Source organism: Dermochelys coriacea, chromosome 11 (assembly GCF_009764565.3).
Source record: "Dermochelys coriacea isolate rDerCor1 chromosome 11, rDerCor1.pri.v4, whole genome shotgun sequence".
Taxonomy (NCBI): Eukaryota; Metazoa; Chordata; order Testudines; family Dermochelyidae; genus Dermochelys; species Dermochelys coriacea.
In genome coordinates this window covers 73,130,887-73,151,140 of record NC_050078.2, presented here as the reverse complement: position 1 = coordinate 73,151,140, position 20,254 = coordinate 73,130,887, and the positions used below count along the sequence as shown (strand labels likewise).

General features: G+C 44.4%; 1 protein-coding gene and 1 long non-coding RNA gene across 2 annotated transcripts in view; one reads left to right on the top strand and one right to left on the bottom strand.

Moving 5' to 3' along the window:
• TRPM8 (transient receptor potential cation channel subfamily M member 8) overlaps positions 1-20,254 on the bottom strand; it is an 81,541-nt gene that overhangs the window by 11,465 nt on the left and 49,822 nt on the right. The window contains exons 17-22 of the mRNA XM_038421737.2: positions 17,721-17,812; positions 15,429-15,570; positions 13,021-13,192; positions 11,787-11,964; positions 4,485-4,675; positions 586-685 (exon numbers count right to left, since the gene is read on the bottom strand). Of these exons, the coding sequence (XP_038277665.1) occupies positions 586-685; positions 4,485-4,675; positions 11,787-11,964; positions 13,021-13,192; positions 15,429-15,570; positions 17,721-17,812 (875 nt within the window). The remainder of the gene's footprint in view (positions 1-585; positions 686-4,484; positions 4,676-11,786; positions 11,965-13,020; positions 13,193-15,428; positions 15,571-17,720; positions 17,813-20,254) is intronic.
• Positions 5,696-6,628, top strand: LOC122458209. Its single transcript, XR_006278124.1, has 2 exons — positions 5,696-5,806; positions 6,304-6,628. It is a non-coding gene; the product is annotated as an uncharacterized LOC122458209 (long non-coding RNA).

Here is a 20,254-nt window from a genome sequence, read left to right as displayed (position 1 = left end):
TACTCTGTGACAGTGTATTGTGTATAATGTATGTGATTTATTTTAAGATCCATGCTATGTTGTGCAAAGTGAAAACAATAACAATGTCAACACTGTCAGGTTATTCATTTATTTTCATTAAATATGTAGACTAAATAATGAAATTAATAAATTTTCAAGCCGAATGTGTATTAATTCTAATGAACAATGCCACATTATGCAGTATTCATTTTTGAAAGTTTATAATAAGCAATGCTCTGGGGAGAGGGGAAGGGAGGGGGGGGGCGCAAGGTGGAAATTTCGCCTAGGGCGCAAAATACCCTTGCACCGGCCCTGTATTCAGCACATATTGTGTGAATAATGTGTCATGTCAAATTTGCAAAATTGTAATGAAAATTTAACAGCCTAGGCAACCAATGTATTGTAAAATCTCCAATATTTTACTTGAGGCAGAATGGTGAGCTGTTTTAGGCTGCTTTTATTAATATATAGTGTATAAGCAGACTTTCTAAACGTAAAAAAAGGTTTTATTTTTCTTATTAAAAAAAAAGTTTGCAGAAGTGAAGTTTAGTCTAAGAATATAGCAGAGAGAAAAAACAGACATACTCCTCTGATGAGTCGTTTGTTTTGGAATTGATTTTGACAAGGTAATTTTCTTTCATGACAGCTTCCCATGCGAGCGTTTCATTGTCTTCATATTTTGAACCTGAGAAATACAAAAAGGCATTAGACTAACTTAATTTGCCTCTACTGTTTTGAAATGTGAAAAAGCCTGCCAGTGTTTCTGTTCACCAGAGCTAACGGAATTCATTTCTCTGCATATGGAAAATTAGCAGCGATAATGTAAATAGAACATTAATGTATTTTATTGCATGGTCATTGGACAGGACAAGCTAACTGGGTTTGTATTAAAAAGAGGAATTGACCCACATTTCCACTCCAACCTCTGAATGGACACTATTTGAGGTTTAGAAGCATTCAGCTTTGGGGAGGTTTTAAATGAAGTATGAATTTTCTGGCTTCAGGCAAACATCAAACATGCAAGTGACACTGTGTGACAATTTGGGGAACCTCACAATTTAGTCATTCTGTGTGTAATTATGAACTCTGTATGTACCTGTGTCAGACTGCAAACTCCATTTTGATTGTAAGGCTGGCCTTCTCCTTCCTACTGCCTTTTGATCTCCATCTTGAACTAGAATTCCAGAGGGGTGCTAGCATAGGGCTAATAATAGAGGGTCATTAAACTTTGATGACAACCAAATGACAAAGAGATGGTTGCTGCTCACGGCAACCCAGTTTTTAAAGTATCACGTTTACTTATGGGGAGGGAGGTCACCTTGATGACAAAGTCACCTGGGAGGAGCCTCTAGTCACCTGAAGGTGTCACCTGACAGAGAAGACTGGAAGGTTATAAAAATAGAGGAGCTGATCTACGGGGGGCCATTTTTCCCAAGATCAAGAGGAGGGAGAAGCAATCCAGAAGTAGATGCCTTATGAAGCTGGGAACCCTGCCTGCTTACCTGAATCCAGCCTAAGCATTCCCCAGGGATGAGGAGCAACTGCGATTAGGATTTATGTTATGTTCTATATGAGCCCTACTCCCTTGTGCTTTATGTAAAGTAGAAGAAGAGCAATAGTGAAACTGGTAAGGTGTCTGTACGGGTTATATACCTCACAACTACTACGTGCCTTCTGAGAGAGTTCAATAGTGACCCAGAAAGCTCACACCTTGTGGGGGAGTTCTGGGAAAGGGTATATTTAAGCTGTAGAGGCGTCTAAAGGTCAGCACTGAGCCCAAGGGCTAGGCACTAGACCAGCAGTCTAGTGAGTGGGCAATGGAGGGTGCTCGACTGGCAACTGTGACATGCTGAATGGACACTCCTGCAACCTAACCAGGCTTCTGCCTCAGTCAGGGCTGCCAAGTGACTTAAGCCCTGATTTTGCAAGCTGCTTTCTATGAGCAGTCCCCTGTGCCCACATTGAATCCCACTGATGGCAATGGGAGTCCACCCCACACAAGAGTGAGTTCTTAGCCATCTTTCCCCACTCCTTGCACTGGAGCTGGAGCTAGAGACTTATGGCTGCCTACTGCACAGGGATTAAGCAGCCCCCAGTGCTCTTTACCAGCAGCACAACCCTGCTGGAACAACCCTGGAACAACCCTGCCAAAAATTGGCTCTAATTAAGTCCTCCCATTGGTTCTAGAAGTACAAGATAAACTATAGACCAGCTCAGCAGGACTTTCTACAGTTAGATCATCATCTGTCTGGTAGAACAGAATCATAGAATATTAGGGTTGGAGGAGACCTCAGGAGGTCATCTAGTCCAACCCCCTGCTCTAAGCAGGACCAACTCCAACTAAATCATCCCAGCCTGTTACCCTGTTAAAACTGGTAACAGGCTGTCCTTGAATAATGTATTATAGTGCCCATCCAAGCGTCATTAGCTGAAGGAGAATAAATAAAGGGCAAGGATACATATCAGTGGGTCAGACTGGGGTGGGGGGTTGGCCTATACTTCTTATATTTTAAGCCATTAAAACACCAATCCACTAAGATCTAATAGTTTTGCCACCCTCTTTGCGTAGTGACATGAAGGCCAAGACTATAACAGGATTCAAAAAAGAGCTAGATAAGTTCATGGAGGACAGGTCCATCAATGGCTATTAGCCAGGATGGGCAGGGATGGTGTCCCTAGCCTCTGTTTGCCAGAAGCTGGGACTGGGCAACAGGGGATGGATCACTTGATGATTACCTGTGCTGTTCATTCCCTCTGGGGCACCTGGCACTGGCCACTGTCGGAAAACAGAATACTGGGCTAGATGGACCTTTGGTCTGACCCAGTATGGCTGTTCTTATGTAAGTGTCCAAATCAACAAATCAGGGGGAGGGAGAGGGGGAAGGGGAAGAAAACTATGAAAAGGTAAGTACTGATTGGAAAAAAAGGGGAAGTGATCTTGTATTTAAATCTTGTTGAAGACTTTAGTGTGAGAGCTGCTGGCTCAGGCTCAATTCACTCCCAAGCCTCATCCGAGACTGTGCAGGAGCGCACCACTGCCAATTCTGATGTTGACAGGAAATGGATTAAGATGATTTACTCCTTTCATATACAGGCCTGGCTGCCCAGCATCAAATAATGATTTTCAGCCACTGCCAGCCTTGACTAGAACTGAATCAGTGCCCTAATGGAGAAAGTCTCTGAAATCTACTAAGCACTATATGCACCTTGAAAGGTGCAAATTTCATTATTTTAAAAGTTCTTTACAAATATCAACTAATTATACCTCAATACCTCCAGGATAAAGAATGTACAGGGATAACTCTGCCCACCACTGAACTGCTTTAGCCTTTGGGGTGGAATGCAGGAGCTGCTTACCTCAGCAAAAATCTGGGCAATTTAGAGCAGAAAATGAAAACAACTTACATTATGTCCAAGTGCAAATTTAAAAGGCAGTTATAGGTAGGTAGAAGTATGGTGTTAGCCCCAAGGTCCTGGACAAATTTTAACTTAGATTTTAAGCACAGTGGGAAGTTTATTCGTCACAAGAAACCAGGGACTCCATTTTACATCTACTCTGAAACATGGTACCTTCAGCAGTACACAGTGACAACCTACTGAATTACCACAATCACCTCCTACATCATTTAGTTTCCCCTGGAAGGTCTCCCATCTAAATGCCAACCCCATCCAATTGTTGCTTGGCTTGGGAGATCCAACAGGATCACAGCACACAGTAGTGTGGGTACAGGCTATTTACCACAGCACTGGCTCCATTAGGAGAGTGAAGAATGTGGGGTATATGTAATGGTTTTATGAATATTGTGTGTTTGAGCACTGCAGTATGGCTGGCTCTGTGGAATACTAAGGGTAATGCCAGCTGCAACTCTTAGCACATACCCCAGCAATCAGGCAATGACAAGTTCAATTAACACTGCTCACATGGACAATAACGACAACTCCACTACTAGAAGTCTGCCTCCGTCCCACCTTGGGAGATGCATAAACCAGACTCACCAGGTTCAGGTGTTCCAGGACAAAGAAAGGGACTTTGAAATAGATAGGAGACTGCCTATCAATTCAGGATGGAGACAGACTGGGGCTGACTGAGTGAGTGGGTGCTGACTGCCTGGGACAAGGTACATTTGCAAGGTAAGGTTTATGTTGGAGGGCATAAGTATAGGCTGTTTGTGGTGTTCTGATGAATAAATACATACTTTGTATTGAACAAAGTGTTCTGCCATTGGACTTTCACACCGACTCCAGGCTCCTGGAAAGAAATCCAGGGCCACCTGGGCCAAAAAAAACTCAGTGGGACCTACTGAGGACACTGGTGGTCAACAGGGGTGCTGTAACCTGGTGACCCACTCTAGGAATGGGATTCTACCCTGAGAGAAGTACAAACACTGGGAAGGGTACCTACAAAGGGAATGAGTGTGGGGACAAAGGAACAGCTCATCCTGGAACCCTAACAAGGGGCAGAAACAACACACAATATCACTTACAACAGATGGATGGCTCTTTGCATTCTTTTTTACAGCAGCATTTAAAGCATTTCTTCATCACCATGTAGATGTAGGCAAAGATGACGAAAGGAAATGGAATAGTCAAACGGCTGCCATACTCCTGAACCAAGAAATAGCGCTGGAACTTCCACACCTGGTCATTGTTTTCTTGTACTGATCCAACCGTGTAACTAAGGGGCAGATTAAAAGATAAACTTCTGTTTGTCTAAGAGTACCACTAGTAATTTATTATCCAGTGAAGATTTTCATTAGATCCAAATAACAGAAATTTTCCTATTAGCAAGGGTGGGGAATTGGTGTTGCATAGTTTCAGTCACATGAACATCCTGGATTTAAAAGTTGGACTCTGATTTGGAGAGACTGGAAAATGGAGAAGGAAGTGGAGCAGAGGAAAGTGAAAATACAAACAGATTGTGAAAAAAGGCACCCTGAGTAAAGACTAATGAAAGATTAAATGTTGTATGGAGCTCAACCTACTTCATAGAATCATAGAATATCAGGGTTGGAAGGGACCTCAGGAGGTCACCTAGTCCAACCCCCTGCTCAAAGCAGGACCAATCCCCAACTAAATCATCCCAGGCAGGGCTTTGTCAGCCTGGCTTTAGGGGATGTTCTTCTAGCTTTGCCATACAACACATGCTGCCCTAGAGCTAGACAATGTGTTGCATAAATAATATATGCCAACTTTTACAATTTTGTGCAAAACTAGAAAACAGGCTGTTTGCAAAGCCTGCAACTCCTCCAAGTTTATTATTAGGAGTAATATTATAGGAGCCCAAGTCATAGACCAGAATTAGGTGTTGTACAAACAAAACAAAACGATGGTACCTGCCCCAAACCTTTCCCTACTATTATTAAAGGACAAATGAGATATTTCAAAATGTCTCTTTCAAGAGCTCTTAATAGGATCTTCAGAAGGTTAAGATAAACTTTAACATTTCTATAATCTAGTGTGAAATACCCTTCAGTTTCCAGTTCTCTAAAAAATTAATTAAATCCTTAATTTTGCAGACAAAATTATTATATTACTTGAAAAGAGGAAACCAATATTGATTCATTTGACTGAGTTGTAGCTCTTATATGGTATGCCAGATGATGGTTGGCATCTCCATGGTATTTACTTATATTTTAATATCAATTTTAAAGATAGACAGGATATGATCTACATTATTCTTGCTCTATTGCTGCAGAACCAGAGTCCGCCAGCAGCATTATTACAAACTGACAGATGATCAGAGAAGATGGGGAACCTGGGAGAAGGAATCATAGAAGGAAGTATCCTTTGTCTGGTTTTTCAGGATGTTATCACATCTCAGAGGCTGCTATTTGCCTGACACACCTGAACTCAAAGTACAACACAACCCACTCCTCTCACCTGGCTCAGTCTCTCCTTTAGACTGCTAGCATTTAGATTTGCTCCCTACAGCCTACTCTAACCTAGGAAAGCTTAGAAAGGTCAGCTGGTACAGCTATAATGGCAAAGTGGGGACACAGCTCCCACAGGCAAATTGTACCTATACTAGTTTGCCAAATGAAATCTATTCCAGCAAAAGTCATTTTTAGCTGGTACAACTGCATTTATACTAGGGCTTTTATTGGTATAAACATGCTGTAAAAAATAAAATCATCCCCCTAACTGACCTTGCTACACCTGCAAAAGTTTTTGGTCCAGACTCAGTCCTATTCTGGTTTGATTGTAAAGTGAAAGCAAATAAAACCAGTCAGTCACACGCACATTCCATTAATAGGTATGACTACGCTCTGCTTGTGGGTTCCGCAACATGTTTTACATACATAGGTCTACACCCAGACTGCTACAGGAGCCCCAGATGGCCACAACACAGATCATAAACCAGCAGACAGAACCACACTTCCCACCTACCAGAGTCCTCCCTGGCCTCCACAGACCGTGCAGACAAACAGGCTTTGCAGCATGAATTGAGGATCGACAAGCTACTATAAATGTCAGACCAGGTTTCACACAGACTTTCATTTTCTGACTAGCTCCGGTCCATTCTGATTTTACCAAAAGCAGTTCATCTGTTACTAAAATAGTGGATATTTTTAACTCTGTTTATCTGAAAGACCCACTATCCTAAGGATCCTTGTGATAAGGTGAAAAATGACTGATAGCACATTTCAGATGTCAGACTTACCTGCCAGGCCAGTCTAGCCTCCTCAGTGCTAAACACATGGGTAACTCCCATCTAAAATAAAAAGCCAATAATATCTCCCTAGAGGAAGTCTCTCTAGTTCTTCCATTCATCCACCAACGATACAGCATGGTGCTAGTGCTATTTATCAGATTGATAAATAGCAGGAACATTCAGGCACTAGTGCACTGAATGTTTGCTACAAATCATGCACCAAAGCAGTAATTCTGGTTATTATTGAGTCATAAAAAGAACGCATTAAATAAGAACTTATCCATCTGATCTGGTGTATTGTGCTAACTGCAAGATCAACTGATGGAAAGCGCCAGCTCATGGTTAATAAAATGTTGATCTAGATTTCTAGCCCCTCCTAAGCTGCAGGGGCTTGAGTCCAGCCCAGAGAGATGGAGAAGAGCTACAATTGTTGGATCCAAATCTGAGTTGGGATTCAGAACCCCACACAAAGGTGGGGGGCTCTCTCTAGTTTTGGAAGTTTAACTCTGCTGAGGTCAAATATTTTAATTTTGGGAAGGGACTAAAGGCAAACTTTTTCAACAGCACCTACTTGCCTTAGGAGCTTACATACCTATAGCACTCAAATGCCCAAAGTCGCTTTTGAAAGTGGTAACAGGGTGCAAATTCCAGCAACCAGCAGCAATAATCTTGGAAGATTAAAGTTCTAGGGTCCAGTTTTCAAAAGCACCTCCCTGATATAGAAGCCCAAGTTTTCCCCGGTATGGAGAGTCATTTAAAGTTGTTAATGCAGTAAGGTGAGTTAATCATCCACAATTACTGATTCTGGCTCCTGGAACAGACACTCAGTACCCACAGCTAACTTCCATTTATCTCTTCAGGCTCTGTTTGTAAGCAGCTGGCTTGTGCATGTCTACATTCATTTCCCTCTGCAGCCAGGTAACCCCACTGCTTGAGCACTGGAACTGGATTTATTCCAACCATTCCAGTGTCAGCGTTCACCTCCAAAATGGGAGTAAGAGAAACCTCTCCCTGATGGGCACAATCTGAAATCATTTGGCAAGCTTTGGAGGCAGTTCTGCCAGACATAGGGAGGCCTGTGGGAAAGTCAGTTAGTGCCATGTTTTAAGTCATTCTCATACAGTAACTACTGCATTTTAAGCATAACGAAGGGCCAGTTGGGTGTTTAGGAAGTGGCTTTAACCCTATTCTTGCCAGAGACTCAGTGAGGCCCTTTACCTCCATCAGAAGGAGATGTAAAGGAGTCTGAGGGTTCAGAGGCTGCAGAAAGACACTTGACCAGCCTTTGCATATTTTCCAGACATCCCATATCGATTTTATAGACATTGCAATGGCCACTGCGTCCCATCAGAAAAATACAAGGAGCTATAAAACCAAGGGGTGAACTAACTTCATTTACAATGTGAAACAAAATTTGTAAAAGGAGTGTCAGGGAATATGGCAGCAACAGGAAACTGAGTTTCTGCTGGGAAAAAGTTAAATCATCAGATGGGAGGACGCCACCAATGTGGAAAGATTACCTGGCAAAGAGCAAAAATTGATGATCGAAAGAACTGGGCTTGAACAAACAACATTAAGGCATGGCAGCTTCCAGAGTGCACGGAAGGGATAAGCCTGAAGGAGCTGATGGCACACTGTTCAGCCCTGAATGTGAAACCTATGAGCTGAAAGCACTGTTCTTCCAAGTGAACAGCAGGGTTGTGTGATGAATGCCCCAAGTGGCAAGGAGAAGAGAAGCTTTGCGCACACACATTGTGAATATAACTTGATTGCACTTTAACTCCTCTAAAAGTTGCCCACTCCTATACCACTGTAATACCCGGGGGTGCTGAAAACTAAGACATTGCAGCCAGCATCCAACCCTGCTGGACAATGAACAGCCAGCCTATGCAGGGATGAGGAAGAGGGTGTGACGGTGGATCCACAGGCATGTGACTATGGCATAGTTTGCCAAGACTCTTTTATTTTAAAGCTAAAGTACCAGTTGATTTTGACTTGTTAGTAATCTTTGCACCAGATGCAAGAAATAATCCATTGGCTTTGAAGTGTCAAGTGGCAGAACTTCTGGTCACAAGATGTGAACTTTCTATCAATATCAATTAAGTCCGACTTTGTCATGCTATCCAATATGGGTGTGCAAATCCCCTTAAAGTCACTGGCACATACATTTCTCAGGGGAGTCTATGGGCCTTTTAGCAAACATTAGAGGCTTCCAATTTCAAATGAAAAACGTTTGTGAGCAGTGATACTGAACAGCAACAAATGTGCATGTTTTTTTGGAAAGGAAAGGGCCTCCCTGATAGATATTGACTTATGCTGCATGTGTGTGTCTGAGCATGAGAAGAAGTAAGAACTTCCTCAGACCCCTCTCCAGCCCTTGACTTTGGATGCACTTTGGTAACAGTTTGGTACTGTTATAGCGCAGTACTAATTACAAACCCACCGCCAGGAACAAATAGAGGAACAGGGAAGGAACTGTGAATATAGTTTTTTTCCCTGGGAAGCTCTTAGGATAAAACAGCCACAAGTCGTCCCCTTACAACGTGCTATGTCAAATGGGCACAAACTAGACCAAAGGATGGTTAGCTACTCCATGAAATGCCAATTGTGCAGAAAGCTGTACCTCATCAGGGTCCAGTTCGTAACTCTTGTCTTGAATTGCTGCAGATAGAGGATGCTGCTGAAGACTATGGTGGATGTATTTTGTTTATGGTCATGGCTTCTACTATCTTTAGGTGTCTGTGCCTTCCAATGTATTTTATTGCCCTTGTCCATGTAGCTGCAGTGTATGGTGTGGTAATAGATGCTAGGTGGTTTTCTAGTTTGTAATTTTGGAACAATATAAATAAATACGAAGGAACTGAAATGACAAGCACACACATAAACAGAACGTAGCTCCTGCACATGGCCAATTCTATTGCTCCCCACCATTCTCCACTTATCATAACCCACTGCCTGGGAAAGAGATTCTGGATTCTACTCCAACTGCTGTTACCTCCCCTATTGCCCACCGTCGCAAGGAATGGGGGGATACTTAACTCCCCAGTGTCCTGAGCAGCCATGTTGGGCCTCAGGAGAACCCTAGCCCTTAGTTTGGACTGAATCATTTATTTGAATGAGTGGACATTTGGGGGAAGTTTGACAACTCTCCTACAGATCTGACAAGTGTATGTTTTAGTCCCCACCGAGTGTTATTTCGGACCATAAGCATGTGTTAAATTCCACCCATGGAGAGCGCAGACATACCGCCCGCTATCCATTATGGGGCAGTCTGGGCATGTCAGCATTTAAAGCGTTAATAGGACAGTAATTACACAAGTGTAGAATGTTACACAAATGCCAGATTATCATCCACACTGAGGATAATTTAACAGTCCTGAAACAGACAGAATTAAAACCTCTCAGCAGATCCCTTGGTTAATTCAGACCTGATCCGGCATCTGCTCTCCTATTCCCAAACTCTCCCTGAGCTCTACGGACATGCCATAAAGGAAGGCACTGCAGGGCTGGATCCCAAGCTTGTAATAAACAATCGGGGTAGCTGAAGGGTAAGGACAGTCTGTACTTAAGGCACTGCACTGGGAATCAGCCTGGGTTCTTCTGCCACTGACTCCCTGGGGGACTTTTAGGACAGTCACATGGTCTCTTTGTCAGTTTCCCCATTCATAAAAGGGAACAATAATACTCTCCTCCTCCCACCCCAACTTGCTAATTACACTTAAGCTCTTTGGGGTAGGGACTGTCATAGTATAGTGTGCACAGCCTCCAGTATAATGGGGCCCTGGTTTTGGTTTCGGGCTCCAGGCGCTACTGGAATATAATGATTTAACAGAGAGTTGGTCGATCTACAGCACCATGTTTGGCGCTTTTGATTGAAAAGCATCATGGGTCTGAGCACTCAGATTAATCTAGGAGTGGCAGACTGAACTCCATATCCCCCCCTCCTAAAATACAGTTACAGCATCTCTTTAAAATGCTTTCATTCCCTGTACTAGGGCTAAACCCTCCACCCTAAAGGCTAAACTTTCGCAACCATGCAGGACAGTAAGCCACCCCAGCCTCACTCAATCAGTGAAGACTTACCCAGATCTAGGGTCCATGTCTGGTGCAGAGCGCAGCCCCTGCTTTTCCCACCCCAGCTGCAACACATGGATAAGGAAAGGGTGGAGAGGAAAGGGGGAGGGGCCACAGCATTGGGTCCACCACCCTGTATTCCGCTGTCAGTGGAAATAGGCTGGCATGAAGGAGTGAGAAAGCTGCAGTGAGTAACACGCCCAGAGGAACAAGCTGCAGTTCCTTCCCAGGGCTCCTCCCAGCACAGCATAGCTACACAATGCTTCTCGAACAGGACTGAATGTAAACTTGCCATTCTGCCCTCAGTTCTCAGGAAAAGAACCAAGCTGTCTCCCAAAAGAGGAGCACCACACATGTGCAGGTCAGTTTGTAAAGATCTGCTCCTCCGGGAGGAGAGGTGCTACAGAAATATGAGTTCTAAGTACAAAGAGATGATCAGTGTATCTAGTAAACCTGAATCTGTGGCTCCTGAAAATGCTGCCTGGACATCATGCTGTCCCTCTGCTGACTTCACTCATGAGCCAGCAAGTGACTTAAGTCATCAAGAACATTGCTCTTCGTTCCCTTGAAACAGCAGGATTCTTATCAGCTCCATGTCCTACAGCTCACAGAAAGAGAGAGGCTCTTGTGCATGTCATGTCACTATTGCACATGTTTCTCATTCACATGTGCACTTGCACCACATCTAGTGCTTTAGATTTATTGATGGCAAGTCACCTGAAGGAGCTGGGATTTCAGCAGAGCTGCCATTTTTATTTTGGCGAGGTTGGGAGTTTCTTTCCGGTAACAAGGCAGATATTTAATTTATGAGTGAGGCCTTCTTTTAGGCTGGAAAATCTTGAAGCTGTCCCTCTAAACAGCACACTACACACACCCCGGTCTCTGACTTTCTTTGGTGAGTGTTAAACCTGTGGAGTCTAACACAGGGCTTTCTCCAGCTTTTCCACTCCTTAGTAGACTTTCTAAGAGGGAGGTTCCCTCATGGACCCATTTCCCCCCTGTCTGGCCATTCTGCAGACTGCAAGAGCCACCATCAGAGAACCGCTCATCTAATACATACCCGAACATGGCAACCAGCAGGTTAACCAGGAGGATATTGGTGGAGAGCATGTAGATGCACACCAGGGGAATGGTGATCCACTCCGGGAAGCGGGGATGGTTGTTAGCATCCAGTTCTACACACAAAGGTTTAGACTCATTCCCAGAGAAGGTGCAGCGATCAAAATTGTATGTGGTACCTAGAGCAAGAGGAGGAGAGAGTGAGACTGCAGGGGCTGTGGAAAGGAAGCCTTTCGCTCTCTGGTGTGTCTGTAACATCGGGGATTTACCCCAAGACCACCCACTGATGCTACCATTTAGTGTAAACGGATGAAATGCAATTTGCCTGGGAGGAGACTAACACAGCTTGAAACCAGTGTTAGTGCCATCAGCAGTATCTCTGCCTGTTTGCATTAGGCACTTACAGCAGTGCCCTGGGCTGCAGTCATTGCTGGTCAGACATCAGTGCAGTTGCACTAGGGCAGTCACTGCAATGCACAGGGGAGGGCAGACCGTGGCCCTGCAGTTTACATGGAGATGGTGGTTGCAAAGGGCAGCTTGTGAGCTAGACAAATGAACATGGCAACGATATTCCATTAGCACCGAACACATCAGACACATACGAGAGAAAGAGTGCGCCAAAAAGATCTGGAATTAGCCATTTAATGTCAGACAAGTTAGAGAAAGACTGTAACAACCACCCCTCTATACTGGAATGGATTGCATGGGATAAAGTCTCATGTGAAAACCCACCTTCCTGCTGTTTGGAAGGAAGGCGTCAAAGAAGGTTGGAGTAGGAGCCTGTTAGGGGGGTTGATTGGAATGAGTATGCCTGGAGGGAAGGGCAGTGGGAACCGGAGGGGCATGCTGGAGGCCGGATCTGGTGAAGTGCTGGGTGCCAGATGGGAGGGGAGTGAGGGCTCCTGTAAGAGGGCCCAATTTTCAGAGGGCTGATGAACCACATTCCTCTAAGGTCTCCAATCACGCCCCCACTGTCATCCGATGCCTTGGCCCCAGCCACTAATATTCTATCCTGCTTTAACACTGGCTTGGATAGTCTTTGAGAGTCAAATCCTGCAATCAGCTGTCCATGGGCAGACCTGAGTCCCTGCAGAACCCCACTCAAGACAGCAGGGCTCAGTATAGACACAGGTCCAATGCAGAATCTGGCCTCAAGAGACTGCAGGCTCCCTAGCTGAGCCAAATGAGTGCAGCCCCTCCCCTGCCCAAGGGAGGTACACACAGAAGATGGCTACCATCAATGTCATCAGGGTACTGGCCAAACATGGCCAGGTAAGGCTCATAGATAACCGATCGGAAGATCCATTCCCAGCGGTACTCATTCTTCCTCAGGATGCCCTGCCTGGCCACACCAAAGGCCACCATCCACACACCGAAGAGGAACAAGAAGAAGAAGACATCAATCATCTAGGAAAGGAGGGTATAAAAAACAGATCAGTGCATCCTCCACATTCCCGCAGCAAGTCACACTGCAGGAGGCCAGGAGTTTGTTCCCCGTGAATTAAACAGAAGGTTTAAACAGAAGTTGGGAACGGATGTGAAAATCCAGTCACTCGGCAATACAGTATAGCCACATTTTCAGATGGCCTCCATCCAGTCTCAGACGTTATGCTTGAGCTTAAGTGATTATAAGATCAGGGCCTGATCCAAAGCCTATTGAGATCAATGGGAAAATCCCAATGACTTTCACGGGGTTTGGATCAGACCCCAAAATCTACACACGCAAGTTCTGTATACAGGTCCAAGATGAATAACTGACCTGATTCACAGACAAACTTAGGTCTTACGTATGCAATATTTAAAATAAGCAAAACCGGTAACCACTTCTGACAATTTGGTCCTGGCACCTTGAAAAAGATATGCTCATTTTCTAGATGCCCACAGGTGATGAATTGCTGAATTCTTTCCCCTTGGTGTTCCTGCAGAGACTATCAACAGTATGTATTCCAGGAAGCAACTTTCCATTTGATTCACCCACAAACGACAGGCGTTCTCTCGTCTCCTCTATCCCCTCCTCCCTCCTCAAAATATTACCTCTTTCCTCCAAATACTGGGAATCTGCCATTTGAGAGACTGACAGAGAAAAAGAAAAAAAATCACACTAAAGAATAGCCCCTACTTTGAGGAAGCAGGAACAACATCCTCCTATCCCCTGCCGCCCCACCCCTTCCACACTGTAGGCCAAGAGGCTGGCCTTTGTCTGCTGTCTGCCCGAGTTAAGATGCCAGATCTTTGTTTGCTCCGCCCCATGTGAGGGTCAGGGCATGCTAGACTTGTACTTGTTGTCAGCCCCAGCCAGGGGCCTGTGGGCTAAAGCCTGTGCCCTGCTCAGCCCCTCCAAAAGAACCAGAGCCTAGATTGAGTGTTTGCTGGCTGCCTTAGCCAGGGGGTTTAGGCTAAAGCCTGCTCCCTGCCCTGTCCCGCCCAAAGGGACAGAGATTCAGACTGTGAATTACTGCCCCTCCAGCCCTGGGGCTGCAGACTACAGACTGCTCACCGCTTTGCCCTGACCAAGGGGACAGCAGCACCAGATTGTTCCTACTGGTTTGCCTCTGCTAGGAGGCTACAGAACTAAAGACTTCATATGGCTCGGGTCCACCAGCAAGGCCCAAGTCTGGGGGTTGTTGCCTGATACAGCGAGGTGGAGCAGCCTCCCTCCCTCTTGAGAGTGAGAGACCACTACAAACCCCTTATTTAGTAAGAGCCCAGTTCTGTGACCCTTTGTCACCAATAGCAACTGGGGGGCCAGGATGACCTGACCATCACAGAAGTGGCAGAAAAATGGAAGTCAGCGATGTAGCAATTCTTTAAAAACCTCAGTGTTAATTTCACCTGCATGTACATTCAATTGCTCTCAGTGCCATTTCTTCATAAGTTCCCCAGGTTCAGTGCACCCCAGGTATGATCAAAGCCGCTTTTCCTTTCCAGGAAAGTCCAGAATCTCTATGGGGTAGACAGGCCCAGCCTGTGTGCACAATCCAGTATCTTTTTCAGCTCACCATCCGTACTCTGACTGAGAGCTCTCTCCAGAGCCCCCTTCTCTGGAGCTGTTCCTTCAGTGGCATGTCTCTTCTCCTGCCACAACTGAAGTGAGCCGAGCCACTCTCCAGTGTCTCCGACTCCCAGTAGGCTTTGCCAATGATTAGTAGTCAGGGCTCCCTTCCCCACTCTAAAAGGGAGTGAAGTCAGCAAGACCACTCCCTAGTCCAATTCCTGAAGTAGGCAAACTCCCAACAGCTGCTAAGTCTAGCTTCTCTGAGGAATTGAGTTTTTCCTTCCTCAGCCATACCCTTACTTGTGTTGAGTAAGGAATCTTCATGTGAGTAATGAGTTGGGCTGCAAAATCCAGCTCTGAAGCATTTAATATGCCCTGAGGCTGAAAGGTGCTGTGAAACCAAGCTTGTTGTCTTTCCAATGTTAACTGTTCATTCAGAGTGAACCCCCCACCCCCTCACAGAAAGCCAATACACAGCCCTGTCCTAGTTATGTCCCTCTTCAATCTCAATTAAACCCTATTTTGAGGATGTACGAGGGGCTTGGGCCTTGTGCTGGCCCTCTGTACAGGGGGGAATTTCACTCTCTAAGAAGAAAAGCTTGTCACATCGTTTATTTAGAATGTTATGAACAATTGCCCATGTCTTACCATCCTCTGAAGCATAATAATTTTTGGTCCTAGATTCCTGCTAACTGTGAAAATGTGGATCAGCCTTAGAGTAAAAATGATGTAGTCCAGGCAAAAAATGACTCGCCCAGAGTACCAGGAGCTTTCATTGGAGGAGCGGAGCCTGGGGAAGAAAAATAAGTGTAGTGAAACATTGGCTAAAGTTATGACAAATATATGTTGAAACAGCCTAGTCCCATAAAGAAGAACCTGATTAATCCATGTGTACTTATTTGCACACTTTATAGTCTTTGCAAAAGTTGGTGGTCTCTTCTATCCTCTTAGCAAAAATGTAACAGCAGATGCTGTACAGGTCTCATTCCTTTCATTTCTTCCCCCAAAAATATACTACAAACTTTTACTAGTGTATGATAACAGAGTAGCATCAATAACTGGAACTACAATTGACAAAACAAGTGAACAAGGTATATTGCAGGAAATATGTATCCGTGCCTGTTTATTTACTTGCCCAGTCATAGAATCTAGTCTGTACATGGTACACAGGAGTGAAGTTCTATTGTATAGTGTATGTAAATTATAGCAGTCCTCTTAAACCATACTAAAAGGCTAGATTCATTCTATTAAGTGAGATTAGATGTCAGACAATCCAGAAGAAAAATCAGCAGCTTCCCACACACCCCTTTCATGACCAAAGACATCTGAATTCTGCTACAGAACAGGAGTCTCCATTCCCATTCTGTCCTCTTGGCCCCTTTTTTTGAGGCTGTCAAAAGGTACAATTAAGTTGTAATTATGAATCTTTTAACTGACGGGGATATCTGTCCATTAGAAACCAAACTAACAGCACTAAGGGCCCAATCCACAGCCCATTGAAGTCAATGGCAATCTTTTCCACTGACTTCAGTGGAAGCTGGCTCAGGCCTCAAGTTGCTTCACACACCGTATGTAACTATCAGCTGATTAACAGCTTTCAGCCACTAATAAACGGGGGCAAAATCTCACTGGCAATCCAGAAAGCTTCATGCCCCATTACCAGTCAGCAGAGTCATCCAGTTCATGTCAAATGTTAATTGGGTATCCGGATCTTTAAACAAGGTCAAAACTGATGAAGCAGCAGTACAGGATGGAACTAGACAAGGCTGCTAAGGCCAGGTCTTGATTTTGCAAAACTAAATCTAAACCAGAGATGGTTCAAACTGAAGGGTACCTTACTCTGAACCACCTACCTTTGTGGAGGGGAGTGTGGGAGGTTTGAGCTTTTGCAAAAACTCAAGGAAGCTGGTTCAGAGCCAGGTTCCATTTTACTCCAACCAATGGTTTGAGGATAGAGAGTCAGATGGAAAATTCTGGTTCTGTCCCCACAAGAAGTCACAGATCCTAATCAAACAGGCCTCTTTAAAGGAAACCTACAAGACGGTAGCACATAAGCATCAGTCGTGCATCCAACCAAAGAGCAGAGATCCTCAGGATAACCCATCAGTGCTACTGCGGTCAGGAGGACAGAGGTATTTCCATTGAGCATACTTCAGGCCTCGTTGGGCCCAATTCTGACCTCAGCTACACCAGCATCAATCCAGAGTCACTGCACTGACTTCAATAGAGTGACACCGGATTCATTCACATGGTGGTAGCGGAAAAGACAGCAGGCCTCATGAAGGCTCTTAAAGAGAAAGACTGGCACCCAAAGGAAGGCTGGGGAGCTCATCCTCAGAAACATAATGCCAGGTGTGTGGCAGGGGCAGGAGCTGAAGCTGGGGACCTCTGCCCACTTGGCTTTTGATGGATGCACATCAGAGAAGGCTGAAGTAGCAAGGCAACCCTCTCTTACCAGGAGCTACAATAGATACTTGGCGAATCAGGAACAGACACTAGGGCCAGACAAATGACTTGAGTCAACATCTAAACCCCTCAACTAGCTCTGTGTGATTCTGCTAAACCATACCCTGTATTCTCTATAACTCTGGAGTGCACTGTGCTGCTGGCCTAGAAGGGCCCTGAAATCCAGGAAAACATCCTCTGAGTCCAGAGAATCCTCTTACTGTAGCAGCACTCAAATAATATTTCTCTGGGTTAGTTAATCATTATCTGAGCAGGAGAAAAGTTCCTCAGCACAAGTTCTCCTCAGCCCATGAGCTGTTCTGCAAAACCAGTTTTTGTGCCTTGGAACCAAAATCTACAACCTTTTTGACTTTAGGGAACACAACAAGTTTGCTACTGACTTCAAGTGACTTTGTTCATCATCTTGTCACAGCCAGACACATACCATACCAATACCTGGCATGGTAACATGCCTTTAGACCGAACACTACTCACCTGAATATAATCCCTGTTATGAAGTAAAAGATTCCAAGCGTATCCATGATGTTCCACAGATCTGAGAAATATTTATTCCCATTCATGTACCACTAGAAAGGGAAAAGAACAGAAAATCACCATAACAGCACGCGTCAGCAACGATTACTCCCATCGTGGGCCTAATTCCACCACCGTTACTCACCTTGGGTACCTGAGTCTGTGAGTGCCCTCGTGGATTTCACTGAAGCCGCACATGCGGTAAGGCACTATTCACAGTAAGTGTGGTCAAACTCGGCCCTTTACAACCATAGAACTGGCTCTTATTTTTCCATCTCCTTGTTGAAGACATTTATTGGCTGCAGCATAGTTCAAATCACTGACATTTTAGGGAAAACATCATTCTCAATATTGGTGTGTTTCATCGGTCACCTCTATCAGGGAGACACAAGTCAGGGTTTTCTAGCCCTAAAGGTTCATTTCAAAATGCTTTTGCTATGGCAGTCTGAGTGCTAGACTAATTTTCTTGAGCTGCAACTGGTCACTCATGTGAGTAGCATCATTGGCTTCAGTTGGAATACACAGCTGAGTACAGCCCACCAGGGGAAATAAGGGGTGAGTACAGCCCACCAGGGAAAATGATGGATACACAGGAGGGGTACACAGGTAGGAGGTGTCATTGCCAGTGTGTGAAGAAATACACATACTAGCTATGATCAAGCTAGTGCACTAAATAGCAACATGTCCATGGCAGCATAGGTGATGGCTGGGGTTACCTAGTACAATCCCAGAGGACCTAGGTATGTAATCAAGCAGCTAGCCTGAGCCACCACCAATAGTGGCCATACTGCTATTGTTAGTACACTTGCACAACTAGAGCTATTGTGTATGTCTATTCAAATTGGGAATTACACCTCTCAGCCACTGTGTAGACAAACCCTAAGGTAGGTTGAACAAATTTGTGGAGTGTTTCATCTGATGGCTGGATTTGCTATGTCTCATCAGCAAGAACTGAACCTTGGATCTTTTAACCTAAAACCATGCCCCTCTACTGCTTAAACTATAGGAAGACAGCCATTAACTGGAGTCAACACAAATCTCCTAGTAAGCCAGCCTCAAGAGAAGAACAGAGTCCCACAGTGTGTTAACATGCAGCCTACGCATTACCTCCGCTGAGACATTAATTGGGATACTTGTGGAACACAGGCAGCAGCTCTATCGGATGGGCCAAAAGAAAGTCCTGCTTTGGACAATTAAAAGTGATCACCATTATTACTTTGGCCCTAACCTTTGCACTCAGTTTCTCCCCCCTGGAAGATGGATGTAGTAGAACTTAACTACCACAGAGGGAGCTGCGAAGTTTAACTAAAAGTTGCACAGTTCTTCAAAGATAAGTGCCTCGTGGACCAGCAGTGGTCCATGGACCACAACTGGAGAGCCACTGAGATAACACAGTATTCTTTGACTGTGTCCCCTCACTTCTTGTCCAGCAAAGACACAGCTTACTGCTGGAATTCCACGGAAAGTAACTGCTAACTCACTATTAAATATTTTTGGATCAAGAGTGTTTTTTTCCTAAAACTCTCCAAATGAACAATATTTACCTGTATGTATTTTCAACCAATGATGGCTCTGAAATGCACACTCAAATTTAACCGCCCCCTCCTGCATTTTATGGATGGGGTCAGATTCTGACCTCCAGACCAGAGCCCCCATTCAATGCTTTGGGGTCCACATTGGGCCTGAAATGGGGAAGGATTCTGAATCCTGGCCACATCCGACAGAAGTACTGTGTGATCAATCAATAAAGAGATTTCTGCATTTTGACCCATTCTCCTCAAAACAGCTCAACAGCACTCAGCCCAACAAATCTTATCCCAAACCTTAGTTCTGTTTCATCTTTGAACTCTATCTTAAGGGTATCACAGATCCAAATATCACCTCCTTCAGTTAATTCTAAACTCCTTTTGTATCAATCAAAAAGAAAATGATATAAAAGTATCAGATCATTTCAAACAGCACACAGAGATCTGGTCCAAATGCATATTCAATCATTATAAAGAATTGTCATGTACTGAGAGTTAATCACAGATTTAACAATCCTTTATATACGTTTTACAACCATTCTGTTCAGGACCAAGAATCCTACTTATGATACAAGTACTTGGGTGTGTTTATGAAGTGGAATGGTGGCATCTAGTGGCTGGTTGAATTAATTTCAGGGTTGTTTTTTCCTCTTGGTATCCCATTCTGGGGATGACAGGTTTCAGAGTAGCAGCCGTGTTAGTCTGTATTTGCAAAAAGAAAAGGAGTACTTGTTGCACCTTAGAGACTAACAAATTTATTAGAGCATAAGCTTTCGTGAGCTACAGCTCAATTCATCGGATGTATTTGGTGGAAAAAAACCCCCCAAATTTGTCCACCAAATGCATCCGATGAAGTGAGCTGTAGCTCATGAAAGCTTATGCTCTAATAAATTTGTTAGTCTCTAAGGTGCCACAAGTACTCCTTTTCATTCTGGAGTAATATCTTCCATGTATAGGCTCATTTTTCCC